Source organism: Pleurodeles waltl, chromosome 11 (genome assembly GCF_031143425.1).
Source record: "Pleurodeles waltl isolate 20211129_DDA chromosome 11, aPleWal1.hap1.20221129, whole genome shotgun sequence".
NCBI lineage: Eukaryota > Metazoa > Chordata > Amphibia > Caudata > Salamandridae > Pleurodeles > Pleurodeles waltl.
The window spans coordinates 545,868,465-545,891,118 of record NC_090450.1 but is presented as its reverse complement, the minus strand read 5'-3'; the positions used below and the strand labels follow the sequence as shown (position 1 = coordinate 545,891,118).

Below are 22,654 nucleotides of genomic sequence, written 5' to 3'. Positions count from 1 at the left end.
ATAGGCCTGCGTGTGTGCAGGCTCCACACGTTTAACGTACACCAATACTTTAATGGCATCTCCTTATGAGCCATTTCCACTCAATTTTAGGAAAAATCCTCACAAAATGTCTTTAATTTAATTCCCAACGTATGTGAGTCTGAGTGCCACAAAGAAGAGAAACTGCATCGGAATACCACAACGTCATAGGAAGTATGGGAAAAGAAAAGCTATTTAAAAGAACGTAGTTCCCAGTAAAATACAAAATGAACAAACGTTTTAAACTGTGTCTAACTTCCCAACTTTATTCCTATAAGTGCAAACACAGCAAGGAAGATGGAGTATACAATATTCCTATTTTCTCAAGAGAGACGGAGAAACAACAGGCATTTTGTGCAGAAGAATTTTCCTTAGAAGGAAAAAGGGAATACATGTATTTATTTAGTCTATTATTACTACAGCTAAAAATAGTTTTAGAAAATGAAATCTAGTGTTCTACTATGGCCCTTATTTTGATGAGAAGATGGAAAACTCGTGAAAAATTTGCAGTGTGTGGATTATGCCCTTTTGGCTCTATTGTGCTAATGAACGTATTAAGATATTACTGTGTTGTAAACACAAAATACAACTGCTGCAAAGGAAAGCCATGTTCATTGCACCTGCATAAAGTTGACCCTAACTCTGCAAATTTAAATGCAGGAAAAGAAACATAACTGCCGTGTATACGCTGCTTCCACCTGTGACTCCACATTGAAAGTTAGATTTGTGGTAATAAAGTTCGTGGGGCGATAATGCAATTACCAACTTGCGGTATTGTAGACACATTCTCCACTCTACTGTCACTGAGGACAAATGTCTTCTTTTTAAAGCACATCGTTTCTATGGTGGATAAAAAGTTACACCTCATTTACAAATTAGGTACACCTGGGCGAGCAGTCAGTGACCTGTACTATGAACAGGAAATATATGTGTTACGTCATTACACAATAAACCGCAGTAAAATAAAAATTAGGCACACAGGGATAAACCAGAAGCCCCTTTCAGTATGCTATTTTTGCAGTAAAGCCTGAAACCAATCAGAGTAAAGCTGAGGATTGTGATTGTGGATATACATTTTCGGGCCATTCCCTAGTGGTAGAGTTCTTTGCTGTTTAAAAGAAATATAACACTTAATCTACAACATAAATAATATACAATGAAAATAGTCACAGAGGAAAACAAGACATCTCTACTGAAAATTAGTTTTGATTTATAGCCCCAAACAGTTGGGGTAAAGCTGGACATTGTGGATGCATGTATTCAGGGGCATATCTCAAAGGGTAAATTAAACAAACTTCTGGTTTTCCTTTTTGCACCTTAATGAAAATGTACATCACTGTTGCAGTCGACCAGAAAAGATGCTTCCTTTAAAAAGTCCTGAAGTCCCACGGGTGGGACTGGCTGATTCAATTTATTGGGGGTCATTCTGACCCTGGCGGTCCAAGACCACCAGGACCACGGATGACTGAAGCACCGCCAACAGGCTGGCGGTGCTTCATAGCCCATTCGGAAAACCGGGTCCGGCGGTTTCACGCCGGATTTCCCCCGGCTGGGCGAATCCTCCATGGCAGCGCTGCAAGCAGCGCCGCCATGGGGATTCTGACCCCCTTCCCTCCAGCCTGTTTCTGGCGGTTTTTACCGCCAGGAACAGGCTGGTGGGAACGGGTGTCCTGGGGCCCCCTAACAGGGCCCCAGCCTGCTTTTCACTGTCTGCCTAGCAGACAGTGAAAAGCGCGACGGGTGAAACTGCACCCGTCGCACACCTGCAACACCGCCGGCTCCATTCGGAGCCAGCTTCTGTGTTGCAGGCCCCTTTCCCGCTGGGCCGGCGGGCGCTACCTTAGGTAGCGCCCGCCGGCCCAGCGGGAAAGTTAGAATGGCCCCAGTGGTCTTTTGACCGCGGGGCGGCCAAATGGCGGTTCCCTCCAGGCGGGCGGCGATCGCCGCCCGCCGGGGTCAGAATGACCCCCATTATTTTATTGAAACAAACTGATCCGGACTTAGGAGTCAATACACCTTAAAAATTGGTACGGTTGGTCTTGGTGGCCTCTTTATTGCTTTCTTCTTTCATAATTATGCTACATAGCCCAGAGGCTTGGATGACACCCCCTGAATATTTTGAAACAAATTATTGTTTGACTTTACTGAGAAATCACATTTGAAAGCGACCCAAGTAAGTCTTCTTTACAAAGTAACTTGACTTTTGACAGTTACTGTGTCATTGGTGTGAAACATTACAGCAAAAAAAACTAAGCAAGAAAGACACATTCTAGAACTAAGGTGACAATGTTCTTTTTCAATCAAGTAATAAAAACTGTTGTCTCACATTACATAGGCAAGTTATCCAGCAAAAGCGTTGGCACAACTAAATGACTGCATAAAAGTCACATTTATTCCACATGTGATACCTTAAACCACTCCTCACATTTTAAGCAACACCATTTTGCATATGAGGACTTCTGGGTTTGCTTATTCCATTACAAGTGCGGTCTTTGAAATTGCCCTCATCCAAAATTATGTTACTTAACCCATTCCCCGCCAAGGACGTAATGGTTACATCCATGGCTGTGGCGCTGCAGCGCCACGGACGTAACCATTACGTCCTGGGACCGGTCCTCGCTTCCCCCGAGGGCAACCCCCTCAACCCCCAGGTCAGGGTTGGAAGGGGAATCGCTTTCCCTTCCACCTCCGAACCCCCACCCCACCCAATGACGTCAGTGCGCACTCGCACGCTGACATCATCAGAGGGTGGCAGGCACAATGGAAGCCATTTGCTTCCAGTGCGTCCAGGAGGAAGGAGGTACATTTTTCCTCTGGGCTGGGGGGGATTGCTAAAAAAGAGGCATTGGGGTAAAGGAAAGGGTTTTCCTTTCCCTCAATGTCTCTTTCAGCATTCCTGGATTCGGGCAGCAGGAATGCCCACTAGACACCAGGGAATTTGTTTATGTGTGTGTGTGTGTTTACAGTGTGTGGGAGTGACCCCTTTGGCAATGGTTGCACCCCTTGGGGGGCCAATGTATTTATCGCCTTTCTGCCCCCCTTGGGGGCAGATCGGCCTTTTATTTTTAGGCCGATCTGCCCCCAAGAGGGGCAGAAGCCACTAGAAACCAGGGATTGTTTTTGTGTGTGCAATATATTCAATGTCATTTCTCCACCCCGTGGGGGCAGATTGGCCTATTTTTTTAGGCCCATCTGCCCCCACGGAGGGCGGAAGCCATAAAGACGCCAGGATTTTTTTCTTACCTTTGTTTTTTTGTGTTGTGGGTGCCCCCTTTGGCAAGGTTTGCCACCCAAAGGGGGAAACGCACTGTTAGGTAGTTCTGCCCCCCTTAGGGGCAGATCGGCCTATTTTTGGGGGGCCCATCTACCCCCAAAGGGGGCAGAATCCACTTAGCGCCAGGGATCATGTGTGTTTGTGCACTTTTTGTGGGGGGTGGCCCCTTCGGCAAGGGTCGCCCCCCTAAATGTTTGGTGGCGGGTGTTTGTCAACTGGCAAAGCATTTGCATTTGTGATTATAACAGTTTATTTCCCCTTTTTTGTTCTAGTTAAAAGCTTTTGCTTCTTTTGATGTGGCTTGTGGTTTTGGCAGTGGTTGTCTTGCGATTTGCATAGTTGCAGGTTTTAGGAAAGTAAATAAATTTACTCCAAAGGAGTATTGTTGCCATGCATGAATTACATGTTTGTAGGTGGTGTACTAAATGCAGGATTGTGTGTGAAATTGTCCTTAAATTTATGATCAATGATATTTGTGTTGTCTTATGTCTAATTTGCTTTTCTTTTTTCTTTTTAGTGGGATATCATAGGTGATTGCGGACCATCTTTTTAAGATTAGACCTGTCCTTGATCATTTTGTGGATCAGTTTTCAGAGATCTATGTTCCAGGCAAAACAATATCTGTAGATGAGTCTTTCATCCTGTTCAAGGGTCGTGTGGATTTTTGGCAGTAAATTCCTAGCAAGAGGGCATGGGAAGGAATTAAATTGTATATGCTGTCTGAAAGTAGTACAGGATATGTTCTGGGTCTACACTGGTAGGGATTCCAGTATTGACCACCCTGGTTGTCCACCCACTTTTGGAGTTAGTGAGAAAATTGTGTAGGAACTTGGTAGATGACTGTTTAACAAAGGTCACAATTTATATGTAGATAACTTCTACATTGGAGTTCAGTTATTCAAGGAATTGTTCAGAATGGACACTGTTGCTTGTGGCACAATTCGCTCTAATCGGAAAGGCTATCCAAGAGAGCTTGTCTGTAAAAAACTTGAGAAGGGACAGTGAGGTGCCTTGCGGAATGGTGAGCTGCTAGCTCTGAAATTTGTAGACAGGAGGGATGTGTACATGCTAACTACCATCCATGATGAGAGTACTTCAACTGTGGCTGTTTGGGGTTAAGTTGCTAAAGTGCGCAAACCTGTGTGCATTTTAGACTACAATAAGCACATGGGTGGTGTTAATAGATTAGATCAGAGGTTGGAACCTTACACTGCTGCTCATAAGGCTTATGTTTGGTATAAGAAATTAGCGGTTCACCTGTTCCACTTGGCAACTTTTAATGCTTTTGTTGTGTTCAAGAATAGTTCTCCAGAGTCAAGGATGACATTTGTGAAATTTCAGGAGTAGGTCATAGCGAGCCTTGTTGTGCTGGAACAGGCAAGAGCTCCTAGAGAAGCACTGGTGGAGGATGTGGCTAGATTGAAAGATTGTCACTTTGCTGAGTAAATTCCTCCCACGGCCAAAAAAGACTTTCCTGCTAAGAGATGTAGAGTCTGTGCTCGAAGAGCTATCAGGAAGGAGTCTAGGATGTACTGCCCTGATTGTCCTTCAAAGCCTGGGCGGTGTGTGGGTGTCTGTTTCAGGAGCTACCACACACAGAAGAATTATTGGGAAATACCGTGAGCGTAAACTGCTGTTTTATGTTTTCATATGTTCAGTTTCACGGTTGGCATTACTGTCATGTATTCATTTAGAGTTTTTGTGTTTGTAGTTTTGTACTTATTTATAATTAGTGGTTTCTTTGTTGTTTAAAAAAAAAGTGATGATGATGTGCATGGACTGGCGCTTGGCTGGTGGTGTGTGTGTGGAGTGGCACTTGGCTGGCGATGTGTGTGTGGTGGCACTTGGCTGGCGGTGTGTATGGGGTGGCGCTTGGCTTGGGGTGTCTGTGGTGTGGCGGTTGGCTGGCGATGCCAGCCAAACACCAGTCCACACATACTCCCATCAGCTGGTGTGATTGCTGTATCAGGCATGTAGGCGTGTGAAAGTGATGGGCCCTTGAATGGCACTGTCTGTTGATGTGAGGGTTGTAATGTGCTGGGCCCGCGGCTGGCGACGTGAGTGATCTTGTGCATGTCATGTATAAAAAGTTGTGTGAACGGACTGTAAAGCGGTTGGTGCCTTGACGCGGCTTTACAGCTCACGAGCTGTGAGTCATTGGTTCAGTTTTTTGGCCTTTCAGTCATTAACAGTGCATTTAACTTTTGTAAAATGTCTTGTTAATAAAATTTGATCTACTGAACCATCACTCATCCTCGTGCCAAATCCAATTAGTATGTGTAGTAAAAATGACAAAACCTGCTCCGCTGTAATCAGGCGTCGCAGCACAACGTGACACGCTAGGTGTCTCGGGTGGGACCCCGATGGTGAAGCATGCCACCAACTTGGTTGGTAGGTGAGGAGCCTTTTTAGCATAACCTAAGTGCATTTCTTTTCACAATTGTAGTGTTTGGAACATTACAGAAGTACGTAGACATATCAAAACGATCTATGACAAAACTACCTGTGTTTGGGGGGGCACCTATGTTTATGGTCCCGGGTGCGACCATTATCTAGGGAAACCTACCAATCCCAGACATTTATTTAAACTACACACCTCAATGAGTCCAGGGAGATATGGCTTGCGTGCATTCCCCAACATTTTCTTACCCATTCTCCTCTGCAGACCGCAAAATGTGCTTAAAAAAACATATTTTCCTCACTTTTCTTTGTAGGATCACCACTCCGGCACAAATTTGCTACCACCCAGCATTCCCCTCAGTCTCCCACGTAAAATTATACCTCACTTGTGTGGGTCCCCAAAGCAAAGTCAGCCTAAAGATGTATAAAAAAAAATATGTGCTTATCAACTCGCTGTGCTATCCCCTCAATCTCTACAGGTTTTTGGCCTTTTTCTGTTGCAGGCACCTGGGCCACCCACACAAGTAAGGTACCATTTTTATTGGGAGACCTGGGGGAACGCTGGGTGGAAGGAAATTTGAGGCTCCTCTCAGATTTCAGAACTTTCTGTCACCGAAATGTGAGGGAAAAGTGTTTTTTTTGCCAAAGTTTGAGGTTTGCATAGGATTCTGGGTAACAGAACCAAGTGAGACGCCACAAGTCACTCCATTTTGGATTCCCCTAGGCGTCTACTTTTCAAAAATGCACAGGTTTCGTAGTTTTCCCTAGGTGCCGGCTCAGCTAGAGGCCAAAATCCACTGCTAGGAACTGGCAAAAAACAGGTCTGTTTTCTTTTGGAAAATGTGATGTGTCACTGGCTAACTCTGGGATTCCATTTTGTACCCCTGCCCTACCCTTGCTATTTCTGGTCTCTGAGAACATGAAAGCAGCACTAGGTAAAGAAAGTAAAATCGTTTTAAAAATACTTAAAACATTTTAAAAAGCTCTCAGTAGTTTCAATTCACCCTTCGCATAGTCCTGTACTAGCAAATATGAAGCTCTGAAGTGTTAACGCTGGGACAAGTAGCTGTTACTGGGGGTTAAAGGGAGTGTGATGTCACTTCCTCTGCCCTTAGTGTTTTGGTAAGTTAACAAACATGGAGAAAGGTCCAGTAACTCCACATTATAGCTTCCCCTGCTAACTGAGAAATATTGTCAGCAGACTTACAAGATCCATTGCCACTTCCTGATTCCTTTTTAGTGTCATGATCCGCCTCTATTTTGGGGTCATTCTTTAACTGCATAATGAAAGTGAATTCTAAAGGGTCTTCCTCAAGTGTGAGTGTAGCATTAAATGATGTAGCAGGCCTGGAACATTCTGCTCTCTATCTGTTATCTGATTTCAAGTGATGTTTCATAGAACTTAAATAGTGAAGTCTAACTAGGGGCACTGGCACTTCTGTTATTTAACTCCCAGAAAGGTACAACCTGATTTGTTATGTGACAGTATCCAAAAGGAATTACTTTTAAAGGCTTACTTGAATGGATGCCATGCATTAAATTTGTCAATTTACGTACTGTTTTATAATGTGTTGGAAATTATGTAATGTCTGCTCCTAGTGTGATTTAAAAGTGGGTATGTTCTTACCATCCAAAACTTCTGCATGTTTATGTGTTGGAGCCCCACTCCTCCCACATGAGAGCAAAGGAAGGAACACCCCAACCTGCCTCCTCGTGGAGAATTTCCAGTTAGAAAAACCCAGGACATTCTTTTTGTTTGCTTTTATTCCTGAAGACAGGGAAGAGGATTTTGCGTTTTTAATTGCACAGTAAAATATCAAGCACAATCCACTGAGAGCCTTATAAAACTACTTACAATGCACAAAATAAAAAAAATAAAAAGTCATGGAAAAAATTAGTATTCTATATATTTCAAGTATCAATTTAACCATGTTTGTTCTACTGGTTGGATTTCAAGGCATTAAAAAGGTTTTATCTGCCCGTTCACAAAAAAAACAAGATTAGCCAGAAGTAGAACAAAGACATCTAACTGACTTGACTTATAAAATAATGGACTCATAGTCTAATTGATGAATAAGTGCTGTCCAGAATAAAGTGGCTGGGTGAGGAACAGGGTTGCAGTCAAGCAACACGTTCTCATCTTAATTTGCTTATTCATATAAATCACAATGTTTTTTTCTCTAACTAGATATCACCTGAATGACTTGATTTTGAGTATTCTGAACCATTACTGTCAAGTTTTTGTGAGCCCCATATACACATTCATGCAGTTTTGAACTCCTGACAGGAAAAGACCCTCTTTGGGCAGATCCTAGTGATTATAATGCTGTTATGTCTTATTGTAGTTAGTGTATGTCTGTTAATAAGTTACGTTCACCATACCGAAGAATTAGTAATGGAAGTAAAGAAGGCTATTGAATATCACATTGACACTTCTCAACAAAGAGAGTAATCGATGACGTGTTAAGCACAAGGGGGAGTCACTGGAGAAAGATAAAACACAAACAAAACCACAGTTGTACTGCCTTTTTCTGGACATTCATATCTACGTCCTCTCAAATCATTGGATCATGACCATGGTATCCCCTATCCTAGGGCCTGATTTAGAACTTGGCTGATGAGTTACTCTGTCACTGTTATGCAGAGGCTGAGAGGAATGGCTTCATGTGCTCTCTTGGATTTGAAAGGAAGAATTCAGGTGAGTGAGGTGTAAATTACTCACATCTCCTGGGTGTGAGGTATTAAAAGAGAAAACAGGATGGAGTGGTACACAGTCTCAAAAGCAAACAATCTAAAATAATTTAAGCTACTGGCCACCCTAGTTCTACAAGGCTAAACTCAGCTCATGAAGATTGGCGTGGGCTCTATACTTCTACATGGCAAGATTCTAGACTGACAGTCATGATAAACAAAAGTTGGCTTCAAAGTGTAGCTCAAGCTGAATGGTCACTTTGGCTTCCAAACCACTGTCTACAAAAAATCAGATGTAATTTTGGTCATACATTAGATTCATAATTATAGTCATCTCTAGGTTCTGTCAAAATTGGCCGCACTGACTATTGTCTTATCTCAAGAGGTACACAACCTTATTGTATTGAGTTGCGTTCTGTACGCCTTAAAATCTCCCACTTATGCCCCCGTACGGTCCTTCAGGATACATGCAAGGCACAGATACTTAGATCATCTTCCTCGTTTTCAAGATAACACCCTATTTTGACATAAAGACACATTTCCCAAATACAGCACAGGATATGCTAACAGGATGGAAAAGAATTGTCTATACAGGGATTACTGGAAATACGATTTTGAGTTTTATTTACCATCTGCAAGAAGCATTCTGAAATGATGGGAGCAAGAGGTTGCATATCTTGCTTCTTTGTCCCTATCCCTGCCCGAGTTCTCCATACAGCCCCTTGCTTTTCCCCTCCCATCCTCTGCTCACCTGTTGTTTTTTCCATCCATCCCCGGGATGTCACGCAGAGCAGCAGAGCCCACGATAAAATCAGCGAAACATCTGCCCATGTTCTAACCTGCAATCCCCATACTTCCTAGACCTCTCGCCTGATGGCACAAGATTGTGTCACTCCAATGGAAATATTACCCTTTTGTCTTGTGTGGGCTGGTGACCACATGGCACTTCTGCATCCCACCATTACAATCCAGCCAGCATGAATTGTCTGGGAATTTATTCTGAACAATCCTTGTTTTGGTTTGGGGAAGTTTTGAGGTAAGCACACTTCACTTTGGAGGCAATGGCCCAATGGGGTTTTGAGCGGGTTTTGCCACCTAGTTAAATAAAATGACATTTTCAATAAAGTGTCTAAGTATTCACTTTTCACAGCAATTCAGTTTGTGATTCATGTGCTATGATTTATAATAATCTTTTGTAGTAAACATAGAGTGAGTTTTCTAAGAGACAAGTTTATATTAGACGCCAACACTCCAGTCAAAAGTCCCAGATTTGGAGTAATGTAACCAATTTATCAAGAGGTATTAAGTCCAACATATGCAATTCTGATATATCTCTATTACACACTAGAAGCAGGAAACCTCCTGTATAAATATACATTTAGGGCCAGATGTACGATTATTTTTTTGCAATCCACAATTTGTGATTTTGTTTGCGAATTGCAAGTTGCAAAACAAAATGTATAACAGTGTCTGACACAATGTTAGCAATTCTCAAATGGTTCGCTAGGGGCCTGCCTCATTAATATTCATGAGGCAGGTCACAATTTGCAACCAATTTGGGAATGGCCGCACTAACGGGAATGGTGACCTGCTGGGGTCAGCAGACCACCATGTCTGTGACTGCTTTTTAAATAAAGCATTTTTTTAATGCAGCCCATTTTCCTGAAAGGAAAACGAGATGCATCTCAAAAATAAAAATGGAACATTTCAGTTTCATTTTTTCAGGGCAGTATTTGCAAATGGATTACCACCAGTTTGAAAATTGGTGGTAACTGCAATTGTTTTGCCACCACATTCACTGTCACAAAACAATCATACATGGGCCTGCGAGTCGCCATTAGGAAGGGACGCCCTTGCAATGGCACCCCTTAATAGTGAGTAGCAATCCCTACTTTGCGAATCAGTAATAGGTTACCACCTCACAAAATAGGGATGGTACATGCTACAAGGCAATTTTGTGCTTGCAAAAGCCAAATTTTGCAACTTCGAAATAGCTGTATGCATCTGGTCCTTAGTACACAGTGTGACCTGCTCAGGATTACATCATGTGGTCCATTCTTAAAGCTGAAAATGGAACATATAGCACCTACACTAAACCGAACTGGGATTTTCGACTTATAACCACATTTAAGAGAGACGGTCGAAACAAATATTTTCCAGTGCAGAATAGTTGCCTACCTTCTGTAGCTTTTCACTCATCAGCTAGAGAAACACACTATTTTACCTGGTATAATGGAGCAATAAATAAGTAGAAAGCTCGCTTCTATTAATTTTTAAAGTTTTATTGATGTCGGCATCCAACAACAACTGGTTATTTTATGATTTCTACAAAGTGAATTATCTCTGAAATGATAGGTGTCACTTTTATCACTTGCAATGGTGCTCAATTTATCACCCTAGAAGTTATGAAAGGGCGAGTAGGACATACTGGATTTAAACCTATAATGTATGTCTCACAAGGGTGTGTATTGTTAGTGGAAGTTCAGCCACCTTGCACAAAATCGTATCCAATATCCCAGGTTCTTCACTGGTTACACTGATTTCCTGGAACAGAACAGTTGCAGCTCTCGGAAGCCCTTCATCAGAACCTTTAAGTGTAGACAGTGGTTGTCAACGAGTGGGCACTGGTGATTTGCACATCAACCTGATGAAGTTGACATGTTTGATAGCGGTGATGTGCGAGGTGTGCACAACACCGAATAACGCCCATGATATAGCAAGCAAATAAAAGGGCAAGAAGCATCCGCAGCAAAAGGCATTAAAAAGAAACGCTGCCTCCGCCCCAGTGCTTAAATTGAGACGGTGATTGCCAGTGGGGGCACCGGCACTCATTTTTTGGGGATCAGCGCGTATTTTTCCTCATTCGACATTTCCCTAGAGAAAGACAGGGAAAATAGCCAAAGGGAAAAGAGGAAAGAAAAATCGGAAAACCTGTCTCAAATTGAGAAAACAGGAATCTTCGAGAGCGAGATTATGGGGTAAGGAGAGTCTGTAAGTGGCTTGAACACGTTGCAGCCCTGGTAATCGGGGCGCTAAGGTTAAATTGCGCCACCCGCAGCTTCTGAATCGAGCTATGAGCACTGGGCACTAATTTTTTCACAAATTAAGCCCTGGCCCGCACCTATCTTCTTCAATAAAACACCTGCAGATGACCACACTTTAGTGGCAAACACCAACTTTCCAACACTAATCTCTCCTACTCAAGGATCTCCTGTATAGATGAGCCACATTTCTGACACTGCCCAACACGTGTACTTCTCAAAGCTTCTTGCACAGGTTGCTTTGTTTTAAGTTTAACATTATACAGGTGGTTTACTGGCACTATTGTTATTGGCAGGGTGTAAGGGACATGGTTCAGAAAGTATGTTGTCAGTGTTGCTGGGAGAGGAGTATCACAGGGAGAGTACAGTTCCAGGGTACGAACCTTATATCGGAAGTGGGAGTGGGCATTTCTTACTGTTATGCTTGCCATCCATTCTCTACTGATACCATCTCTGATGCATTTCTGTGCGCAGATATATACGTTATAGTAACCGCCTCCCCATAATTCAGTGGGAAGTGTGCAGGCCTCATCAGCATCTTTGCACTTCCGCCGCAGGATGAACCTGACTCAGTGGCCACTGGTACATACGTGCACGCACAGTAAAGCAGGCATATGGCTTTAGTACGCTGACTTATTTCCATACGTATAAGCATCCTGCCCCATGGTTCGCCTAATTTGATAATAGTATTGCATTCTTTTCTTTTAATAGGGCAAGCCCGACATAGAGCTAATTTTGTATGCTACATTTTACCTTTGGGAACTTTCAACCATCATGGCCTGAGCTGCAATCCTTAGTAATGTCTATACTCGGGACTTTGAAGCCATTGCTAAAATGACATGGGATATTTACTAAAGACCACAGCAGTCCATTTTGTCTTTGAAGAAATTCCAACGAAGATTCACTTAGGTAAAAACCTCGTAATTTATTTATATAAAGAAAGTCCTCCTTGATTTTGGTTTGTTCCCATTTAGTCAGTCCATGAGGTAACAACAGATAGTCAATCTTTGCAATAACAGCCACACGTAGTTAATCTGCAATGGCAGCCAACACGTGTTTCATCACACAGTGACTTTTTCAAGGCAGAGATATTGGAATGATGGGTACTGTACTTTTTTGGGGAAATCAAGAGAAAAAGCTGAATTTGAGATTTGTAGAAAGTCCATGCCACCCCAGTTTGGACCCAGCCATATGCAAATCAGTCTTGACCCTGTTCCTTTCCTCATGGGAACAGTCCAGCCCGAAATGCCAAGCCAGGTGCTCCCTGGACCGGAGCAAGTATCCTGGAACCGGTTTCAGGGTATCACCCTTCATCAGCCAGGCTAGCTTGAATCCAGTGGCACAGTGAGCACGGGACCCATGTCTGGGCATACCCTTCCCACTTAGGGCAACTTTAGCAACACAAAAGGAAGATGGACAGAGTGCTGAACAATGCAAACACTCACCCCCAGTCACAGATCTGGGTTTAATACAGTGTTCTTTTGTTCACCATGCCACCCCACTTTGGGACCAGCCATATGCAAATCAGTCTTGACCCGGTTCCTCATGAGAACAGTCCAGCCCAAACTGCCAAGCCAGGTCCTCCCTGGACTGGAAACAAGCATCCTGGGACCAGTTTCAGGGTATCACTTTCATCAGTCAGGCTAGCTTGAATCCAGTAGCACAGTGAGCACGGGACCCACGTCTGGGCATACCCTTCCCACTTAGGGCAACTTTAGCAACACAAAAGGATGATGGACTGAGTGCTGCACAATGAAAACACTCACCCCCAGTCACAGATATGGGTTTAATCCATTGTTCTTTTGCTCACCATGCCATCCTAGTTTGGGTCCAGCCATATGCAAATCAGTCTTGACCCTGTTCCTCATGGGAACAGTCCAGCCCGAACTGCCAAGCCAGATCCTCCCTGGACCAGAAACAAGCATCCTGGGACCGGTTTCATGGTATCACCCTTCATTGAAGGCTAGCTTGAATCCAGTGTTACAGTGAGCACGGGACCCACGTCTGGGCATACCTTTCCCACTTAGGGCAACTTTATTCAACTAAAATGACATGAATTAGCTATTGCTTATAATTCATTCCGTGTGTTGTGTTTTTAACAAAGAACTCCTGGCACATTAGCAAATTTTGTTTTTTAAAAAGGCATCAAAGGCATGTTGCTTCGTGTTTTCTGCTCACATAGTAAGAAATTAAACACTTCTATTTTTCCCTCAAATTTAGAGCTCTTTCACCTTTGAAAAAAAACAGTACAATATATTTTCTACTTTTATTCGTGATTGCAGCATAGTGCGAAAGCAGTGTGCTTCCCTTTTGCCTCATGCATGCTGTGGAACTCATCCGATTGACCCTATCGAAACCACCAAATGAATTTAGTGCAGTTTTTAACTGGTGGAAAATAATACGTGGCATGGTGTCATCTTCACAGGTCTATAGTGTCCACCACTGCATTAGGATACTACAAGTAAGTGGTATGTTTTGTATTTGAGATATTTGAGCAGAGCAACCACCGGAGACAATTTCAGAAGCTAGTGTGCTTATTTTCATGTCTGCAATCATGTTTATACTAACAATTTGTTGCCTCTGAAAATGCCCCTGCCTGTCACGATCCCTTCTCTGGTATTTTCTGAACATGCTTAGTGCTCCCCCTTTGCTTCTCGTCTAGGGAGATCACAAAAGATTACATTATCATCTCCAGAAGAAGTCAAGTACAAAGTTGCCCTTGTGCGGCCTCCCAACAGAGGGTAACATTTGCTTTTCCTTTAATTACGCCACATAATATTAGTTTGTTTAATTTATAACCTGGTTGGATGTTATATCCTTTTATTGCTTACATTCAGCGAACTACTTTTGAGGGATGAGCCTGCGAGTGCATGTGCTAGCGCATGCGTATCACTTGCAAGACTCTGTTATGTTCAGTACAGGGCCTGGAGCCTGCCTGTTGCTCACCATTTGTTTGTCTGTGTGGCACTCTTCTTTACAGGTTTGTAATTCGTCAAGGCAGGCCTGGCATCACTTCCGTTTCTCTGTGCGGAGCAGGGTCGTGCACTAATTGGTGCAAGTTAATTTAGTACCTCTCCACTGCACCAGACTGATCAAGGTACTTTTTGTTGTTTTAAACTTTGAGTGTCCCGCAAACAGACTGGCAAAAACGTGCCCAGCAGGCACAACATTTTAAAGGTTTATTTTTTAAAGCTAACTTTATTTTATTTAGCCAAGTCCTCTTTTCTCAGCTTCTTCTCATGTTTTCTTTAGTTTTTGCTCGTGGGCGCTGCTACCAAAAGATAACAATGAACTTGTTCGAAATATACGAGACCTATTCCATTGCAAATACTTGTTTGTTTTGCTTTCAGAGCTCCAAGGGAGTGCATGTGCCTTCTTGTTTTCTCGCGCTGTCTTCCATGTGCTGCTTCCCTATTCACATCCCCACCATTTGTGGTCTCTATGTTGCTCTCCCACCCCGAGGTCAGCTGTAGCTCGTCCGAATCCATGTATGCTCGTTTTTTTATTTTTTTTATTTTAATACTCTTCTACTCCCCGCTGGGCTTCTCTGTTGCACCTGCTCTTCTCCCTGCTTACTATCACTTGAGAGCAGCCTTGATTTGCTCCTCCCACATCCCTAGAGTCTTCTATAGCTCCCAAGCCCTCTATGCTTTTTCATTTTTTACACTTTTTTAGGCGGGCCAACAGCTTGTTACCTAGCCTCTTCATTTTCAAAATGCGCTTTCATGCACCTTTACTTTTATTTGCTGTAAGATGGCCGTCAGCTAGGCTGGAATGTATTTTTAAAAAAAAGCGAAGCTGGCTGCCACCTCACGATTTATGCACGACTGCACAGTCCCACGTGTGCATCCACGCCATCACGCTAGGGACAAAATTCAACTTGACTGTGCGCATACATCACTAAGCGGGAGCTGGATTTTAGCTTTTATTTGACTGATGGTAGTCAGCATTCAGTTCAGCAAGCTTTCATTTTTTTTCGCGGATATACAAGTATTTGCAAAGCCAAAAATTAAGCTAACTCTTTTCAAAGGCAGGACCAGTTGGCTTTGCCAGTGCTTGTTTTTCTTAGCTCATTCCTTGAAAGTAGACTGCCAGCCACAGCAGCACCAATCGCACCCCCAGGTAATTGATGTTTAATTGTTGCTGCAGTCGCGTATTTTTAATACAAAACATGCACATTCTCTTTGTTTTCAAAACCACATAATGTTGTTATAAAAACTCGTGTGTGCTTGTTTTCAGTCATTGATGGGAGCTCAAAGCACAGCTTTAGATAGAGTCACGTAGAGTTGGTATGTTTATTTTATTTAAAGTAGGTGACTATAGCAACATCAAGCATCAATTAACTGCAGACCTTCCAGCACAGAGAGTACAACCGTGTGCCACACGATATTGTCTACCTTCACACGATCACCACGTGAAGAGATGTCATCACTATGTAGATCAAAAAGTGGGCTCCAACCCCTGCAGAGAGAGGGCTTCCAGCTCGTGTCTTGGTCCTGCACAGCTCATATCCATTACAGGGTGTGAGAGGAGTCATCAATGGAAGGGCAGTAGTGCCTCACAAACAGCGATTGACACAAAGCCCAGCCTGTGCAAGGCCCGCCTTTTCCTCTTACATGGCGACAAGTGTTTAGAAGTTGGCAGGTCGGTAAGGGATTGTGCGATTGTTGCTGCAGTGGCTGGAGGCTCACCTTTACTGTACCAGAAGTGCAGAATGAAGATTCTTGTTCTGTCAGAAGAGACACGTTTTGTTTAAAACCTAAATAAAGTTAAGGGGCCACTCACTAGTAAGTCAGCTGGCCTGACAAAGAGCAGCTCTCTCAAGGATCTTCCTCTGTAACAGGACACGCGCACATCAGCACACCGAGGGCGCACTAAACTGAAATTCAGAAGGAAGAGCTGATGGACTTCTCCCCTTGCCTGCCCCATCCGCATCGCAAACGAAGTCAGCAGTTTGGAACAATAGAAGAGGCAGAGGTCACACTTAGGTGATTGCCACCCACTTCTACCTTGTCCACACTGGCCGGACCCACTCCTGGCCCGTTCCATGAATGGTGCTGTGCTGACCTCACCCTAGGCCACAGCAGTAAGCACCACACCACATGAAAACAAATCCATCATTGCTAAGCCTTGCCAGTGTGATTTTACCAGTGCTTAATTTGAGCCGATGTCTGCAGGTGCTTGGTACCTACACTTAATTCTCAACATCAATAATTATGTCAGTCCAATACACGATGGCAGTTTGTCTATTTTTGAGGTGAGCCCATCAAAAGTGAATAAAAATTCAATATATGTTAAAAATTGATACTAGCTGTTCAGGACACTTTCATACCTTTGGGTGACCTGGAATAGTCCAAATGTTCACACTTGTAGGAGAGTGATCGTTACTAGTTGTGCTGGTGCTGGTACTGGCAGGGCAATGGGTGGTGCATCTGCAGTTGAATTCTAAGAAGGGTCCTGCCACTTTTGTTTTTTTTACAAATTAAGTACTGGTTGTTATTGCCCTGGTTTGTGCCTCCAAGTCGAGGAAGACCTCGTCTGGTACAAGTACAGAGCTCCTTAGGCCCCAAAAAAGCATTGGGCAAGGTAAAAGGTCTGGCCTTGGCATGCTAATGCAATGGTTAAGGATTTTTTTAATGTGTTAATGCAAGGATATGTCACAAACATAAGAAAACAGACCACCCCTTGAATGTGGCCACCATAAGCTTGCAATAAAAATGTTACATTTCCATACCATGGACTTATTTGGTGATGTGGCTTTTTAAAAATGATTTTATAAAGAAACAAGCCTTTCAGGTGTGGTGTGCATTTTACCATTATGTTTACGAAAGAAAAAAAAGAAAAGCTCATCATGCAAACAAACACTAAAATTGAAAGCAGCTACGATGTCACAGTGTCACTTAAACACATTATAAAATCAACATTACAAATGAAATACGAAATACATCACAATTTAACTGGCCACAAGAAGTGCACGCAAAAAAAACATAAGCAGCAAAAATAAAACGTAAAAGACCCGCTTTGAAGGAGCTTTGTGACTGAAGTCAAATGAACTATGTTTAACCAGATGTAAACAAAGTGCACAAGCTTTTTACAGTCACCTAAAGTGAAAGAAGCCAATGGGTAAAGTGAGCTGACCCACGGCCCTGCTGTATGCTTTGGCGAGTGGTAGCAAATTGTGAATAATTAATCAACAGACCAAGGGATGATGCCTGCTGACCAAAAGTCCCCTATGCATGTGTGCTATGTCTGATTTTTGGGGGGAAACAATAGTCTGGCAAAACAGCTAAAGCTGCCTCAAAGGCCAGGCCTAAAAACAATCTAGGGTGCTTCAGCACAGGCCTTTGTGTTAAGCTGCTCAGCATGCCTCTTCCTCGCCCATGATTCTAGGGCGATGCCCCTTGCACCCTTTGACGCCAGCCACCCCTATAAGGAACAGGGAATCAGGAAGGACGTTTGTTAATAGATTGCTCTTCCCCAAAACGCTCAAGCAGCATCGGCTGATGGTGCCATAGCACATAAGCAGTCAATTTTAGGTATTTTGTCCACTGGATAGGAAGGTGTAAGGAAAGAAAGAAAGTCAAGACATTACAGGCATGAACGTGGCCAGAGAATAAAGTAGTAAGGAGAAGGAGAGGTTAGGAAATAGAAATGATTGGCTGCCTGGGCCTTTTGAAAGGAATCAGACCCTAGCAAAATAAGACATTACATTAGACTACATAAGACAGATGGAGAGAAAGTCGGGGTTGTTCTGCATGATTTAGCGTGGTGCTGAATATAGTTTTGTCATCCTGACTTTCCGAACTACTATGTTATGCTTAGGCACTCCTGTGACACTTGATTTTCTCTGCTGTCCTTCTTCGCTTTTTTAGTTTTCCCTCCATTGTCCAGATTTTGCCAATGCTGAAATGAACTCTTCCCTTAGGGACGGACCCCTTCCCGTTTGTAAATGAGTTACCAGCTCCTTCACGGAGTCGGTAAAGTATGAATGGCTTGCAACCGCATTCTGTTCGCAAAACATTCATACATGGCCCTGCAACTTGCTACAAGGAAGGGACGGCCTTAACATGCACCTTCTTAACAGCGACTCCTAAACCCTATTTTACGAGTCGGTAATAGGTTACCAACTCGCAAAAAAAGGATTCGCACATAAATGCATTTTACCGCTCGCAAACAGCCCAAATGCGTCGTACATCTGGCCTTATATTCCTAAACGAGACACGTATTGACAGTTAATCATAAAACCAGGTTAAAACCGTTGAAAAACAAATAAGGAAAGAACCATTACACTATAACTGTCTTTTGTAAATTGTATCAAAAATATGAGTTGTTCTCAATTAAGCGTAGCAGCTGGAGTGCCACCACATTGCTTACAACTGTGTTGACAAGCTGTTTCCTGGGCTGTGATTTGCATAAGACAGCATCATGATGTGAAGGTTTTAGCTCCTTTTGTTACTGTTCACATCAGTGGTTCCCAACCTTTTGACTTCTATGGACCCCCACTTTATCATTACTGGAACCCAGGGACCCCCAATGAATCATTATTGGAATTTAGGGACCCCCCACTGAGTCATTACTGAAAGTTGGGGACCTAGTCTGTTTACAAAAATGTTGGCTGTGCAGGTCAGCCCCTTGGTTAGAGTTGCAGGTGGACTTTAAAATAAGCTTTAAATTCTTACCTGCTAGCACCCTTGCAGTTTGAGATAGGTCACGTGACTCTGGGTACCGTGTCTAGTGAGGGGGGACATGGTGTGGCGGGGAAGGTGGGTAGAAACAGGTGCTAGTGCCCTTCTAGCTGGGGAGAAAATTTGAGGGCATCGAGAAGCATCGGCCAGGTAAACATCCTTGTAAAAATACCCAGTGACGTCAGTATTCTCCTGTCAAATAATTTACCCTGCACCACACTGCTGAAGTGATGTGACATAAAATAATTTTAAGTGGGAAACAACAAACTGCCAGAAAACCCCCATCGATTTCTTACTTCTTACAAAAAGTATTAGTGCTAAGACATTCCAATATCCAAACTAACACAATCCACTGGAACTTCAAAACCACACCTGAGATACAATGCTCGTTCAGACTTGCCACAATTTTAACAGTTTTATTCTTCAGGCACATAAGCCAGGGGGACAGTAAGAAAAAGAGCACAAATATGGCAAAGCTTAATTTGACTAGATCGTAGTCACTGAGGAGGATGAGTCTATCTCCTAGCACAGACACCACCCCTGAGAGCTCCTCTAATTTGTCTTATTGTGTCAAAAGAATTTGGTTCACTTGGGGGAAAATACATTGGAGAAACAATCAAGGTAAGACAAAGGATGTCTGTATATATAAAATATATATTCCCTTACCGAATAACTGAAAACACATTATAATCAATCACAACAAATAATGTTTTTAAATACACAGATTCCATATATAACAATCACCAATAAGCAATTTAAAATATCTAGTTGTAACAGGGGTTATTCACACACGTTTATAGAGTCATATTATATTATATTATATACTGTAAGTTAGAGTTTCATTCCAGTGGTAAAATTGACCAGGGCCATCATCAGGGCAGTTTGTCAAAAGGACACTTAAAGGAAAGCAACCTAAAGAGTTCCATTGAAAATTATAAAGAGACTTAAAATGAGTGACGGAGAATCATGGTCCTGATAACAAGATGAGAAATCTTGCACTGGGGAGCATCCACCCAATGTAGATACTAGAAATCAAACTGGACCTGGTCAGTTTTACCATCGGGCTGAAACATCGACTTACAGCATATACTATAGACTGTCTGAACCTGTGTGAATATCCCTTGGCACATCTGGATATTCCAATTGATTATTGGCCATTGTTAGGCAGTGTCTCTCAATTGTAGCCTATTATTTTGAATTCTATATCAGTTTTTTTACACCAGAATTTCTTGATTTATTGTATCTTTATTTCTTTGATTTGAAATTTTGTAATTCTCTTGAGATGAGTATTATGTGTATTTAAAAAATGTATTTCTTTATAATTGATTATAGTGTGCTTTCAATTATTTGTCAAATTAATACATTTTACATATACAGATATTCTTTGGCTTACCTAGGTTGTTTCTCCAATTTTGTTTCTCAAGAATGAACCACATTCTTTTGATACAGTGCTATTACCTTCGTTCTTAGGGTTATCAGGTTGGCCTCATTTATTGTTACATCTAATGTGTCTGATGCCATCAGTAGGTGAGCACAGTCACTGTCCTGAACAAATTTTGATTTAAGAACAGTATTCTGTTCTGTCTTGAAATTACCTCTGGCATTACCATAACGGGTTTTCAGAAGAATCTGCACATCGTGAAAATGATCTCAATTTACCTGTCAGTTAACCTTCTCCAGAAACCAGAGTGTTGCCATGTGCCACACTTACCTGTCCGACATGGCCCAATGCCAGCCATACTGAGATTCCTAGCCCCATTGGCTGCCTGCGCCGCTTCCTTGAATGCGCACACATTAGCATATGTCTTGCGATCGGAGCCGCAGATGGCACGCTGGGTTCGACATGTGCAACGAGGCTGCGCCACCTCACCATGCTCCAAAGCACCAATATCCATTTTGCAGAGCAGGTTCTCCCCACAGCGGCCATGGAAGGGCCGGGCACCATCCAAGTCACAGATCTGGCCCTCCACATTGCCACACTCCAAACAACAGTGGCATCGGTCGCGCACCAGGCCTGCTAAGCAAGCAGTGGGCTGTGGACAGAGCTCAGGGTCACAGTGACACCCGTCAGGCACATTCTTCAGCCGCCAACTGGGTTTGGGAAGGCAATTGGTGACTCCAAGCATCACCAGTAGGAGCAGCAATGCCAATCTGGGGTCTACCATTGTTGGAAGACAGCAAAGTTTGAATTGAACGTGAGAAGCCTTAAGGGGAGGCCTCTGGTGTAGACCTTCAGTTAGCTGGTGAGCAACTTTGAGTGGTGGCTGTAGTGCACAGCTTTGAATGAAGTCCAAACAACTCAGTGACGCTCGGGATGATGGATCTTAAGTGAATGTTAAGAACCTCATGTGAAGCTATACCATGCAACTGAGGTCTCGGAGTCTCGAATGAAGTCAAGCAACCCCAAAGGAAGTCCATGAGACCCAAGTGTGATCTGGGAGCCTGCAGTGCAGTTCAAGAGCCCTCAAATAAGTCAAGGACCTCCTTCGGAGAAGTCTTGAAGCATCAATGAGCTCTAGCTGTGTGAAGTCCGGAAGCATCCAGTGAAGTCCAGGAGCCTGGAGTGAGGAAGAAAACACTCCGAGTGTCGTGAAAGGTGCATTCAAACAGGTAAAGGAGATGAGTGACGTCTTGGAGGCGCCAGTGAAGTCAAGGAGCCTCCAGTCAAATACAAGAGTAAAACTCAAAGCCTCCAACAGAGGGCTCCCAGACCTCCAAGTGAAGCCTGTCAGCGTCGACTAAAGATCACGAGCCTTGCCCCCAATCCTGGTGCACCTCGACAGGGGGATAGAACAAAAGCTGTGGTCAGGCACGACGATGGCCGCGACTAAAGCCGCGCTTCTCCCTGAGTGGAAGGCTCGTCCGCTGGCACGCGAGCACAGTCTATGCTCGGAAGCTGAGATATGAGGGGCTATGGCGCTCCCTCTCAGAGAGGAAACTGTCTCCAGGCCCTCTTGCGGAATTTCGCACACACCCCCCGGTCCCCCCGGCATGCATAGTTCAAACAGTGCAGCTCCTGCTTCCAATTACCGGGGATCTGATGTGCCTGAGCACAAGCGGGCCCACCTGTGCACCAGAGGCCGACTGGTCTGTGGGGAAATGGAAAGATGCATTCACCTTGATGGGGGCGCCTCTGAAAAGCTGGCTCCCTATGCTAGGGTGACTGAGTCACAATCAAGGCGTCCTGTCCACACGAGAGATACAACAAAAAACTGTGCGACCACATCAAGTTCAGTAGCGTGTCATGCTCAGTATAGGCACGTTAGCCTATGCTCACAAATAACCCGTAGTGTACATGCAAGATACCAGTCCGTTCACTAGAATATAACACGGTAGTTTGCACACGCAAATCAGAATGTACTCAAGCAGATATGGCTGCTTTCACAATCAGATCACACAGTACTCACACTGAAGAAGACATATCATTGTTCACACCCATTACATTGTGCAGGAGAATATCAATCTCTGTGTCTCCATAACCCTGTCTGTCCACGACAGCAATCTGTGCAGACGTGCGCAATTACAGCTATTAATGCAGAAGAATT

At 43.4% G+C, this 22,654-nt stretch overlaps 1 protein-coding gene across 1 annotated transcript in view; it reads right to left on the bottom strand.

Moving 5' to 3' along the window:
• The window catches only part of LOC138265874 (kazal-type serine protease inhibitor domain-containing protein 1-like), a 92,569-nt gene extending 70,546 nt beyond the window's left edge, over positions 1-22,023 (bottom strand). Inside the window, exon 1 of the mRNA XM_069213993.1 lies at positions 20,821-22,023. Coding sequence (XP_069070094.1) covers positions 20,821-21,274 — 454 coding nt within the window. The 5' untranslated portion in view covers positions 21,275-22,023. The remainder of the gene's footprint in view (positions 1-20,820) is intronic.
• Between the last annotated feature and the right edge of the window lie 631 nt (positions 22,024-22,654).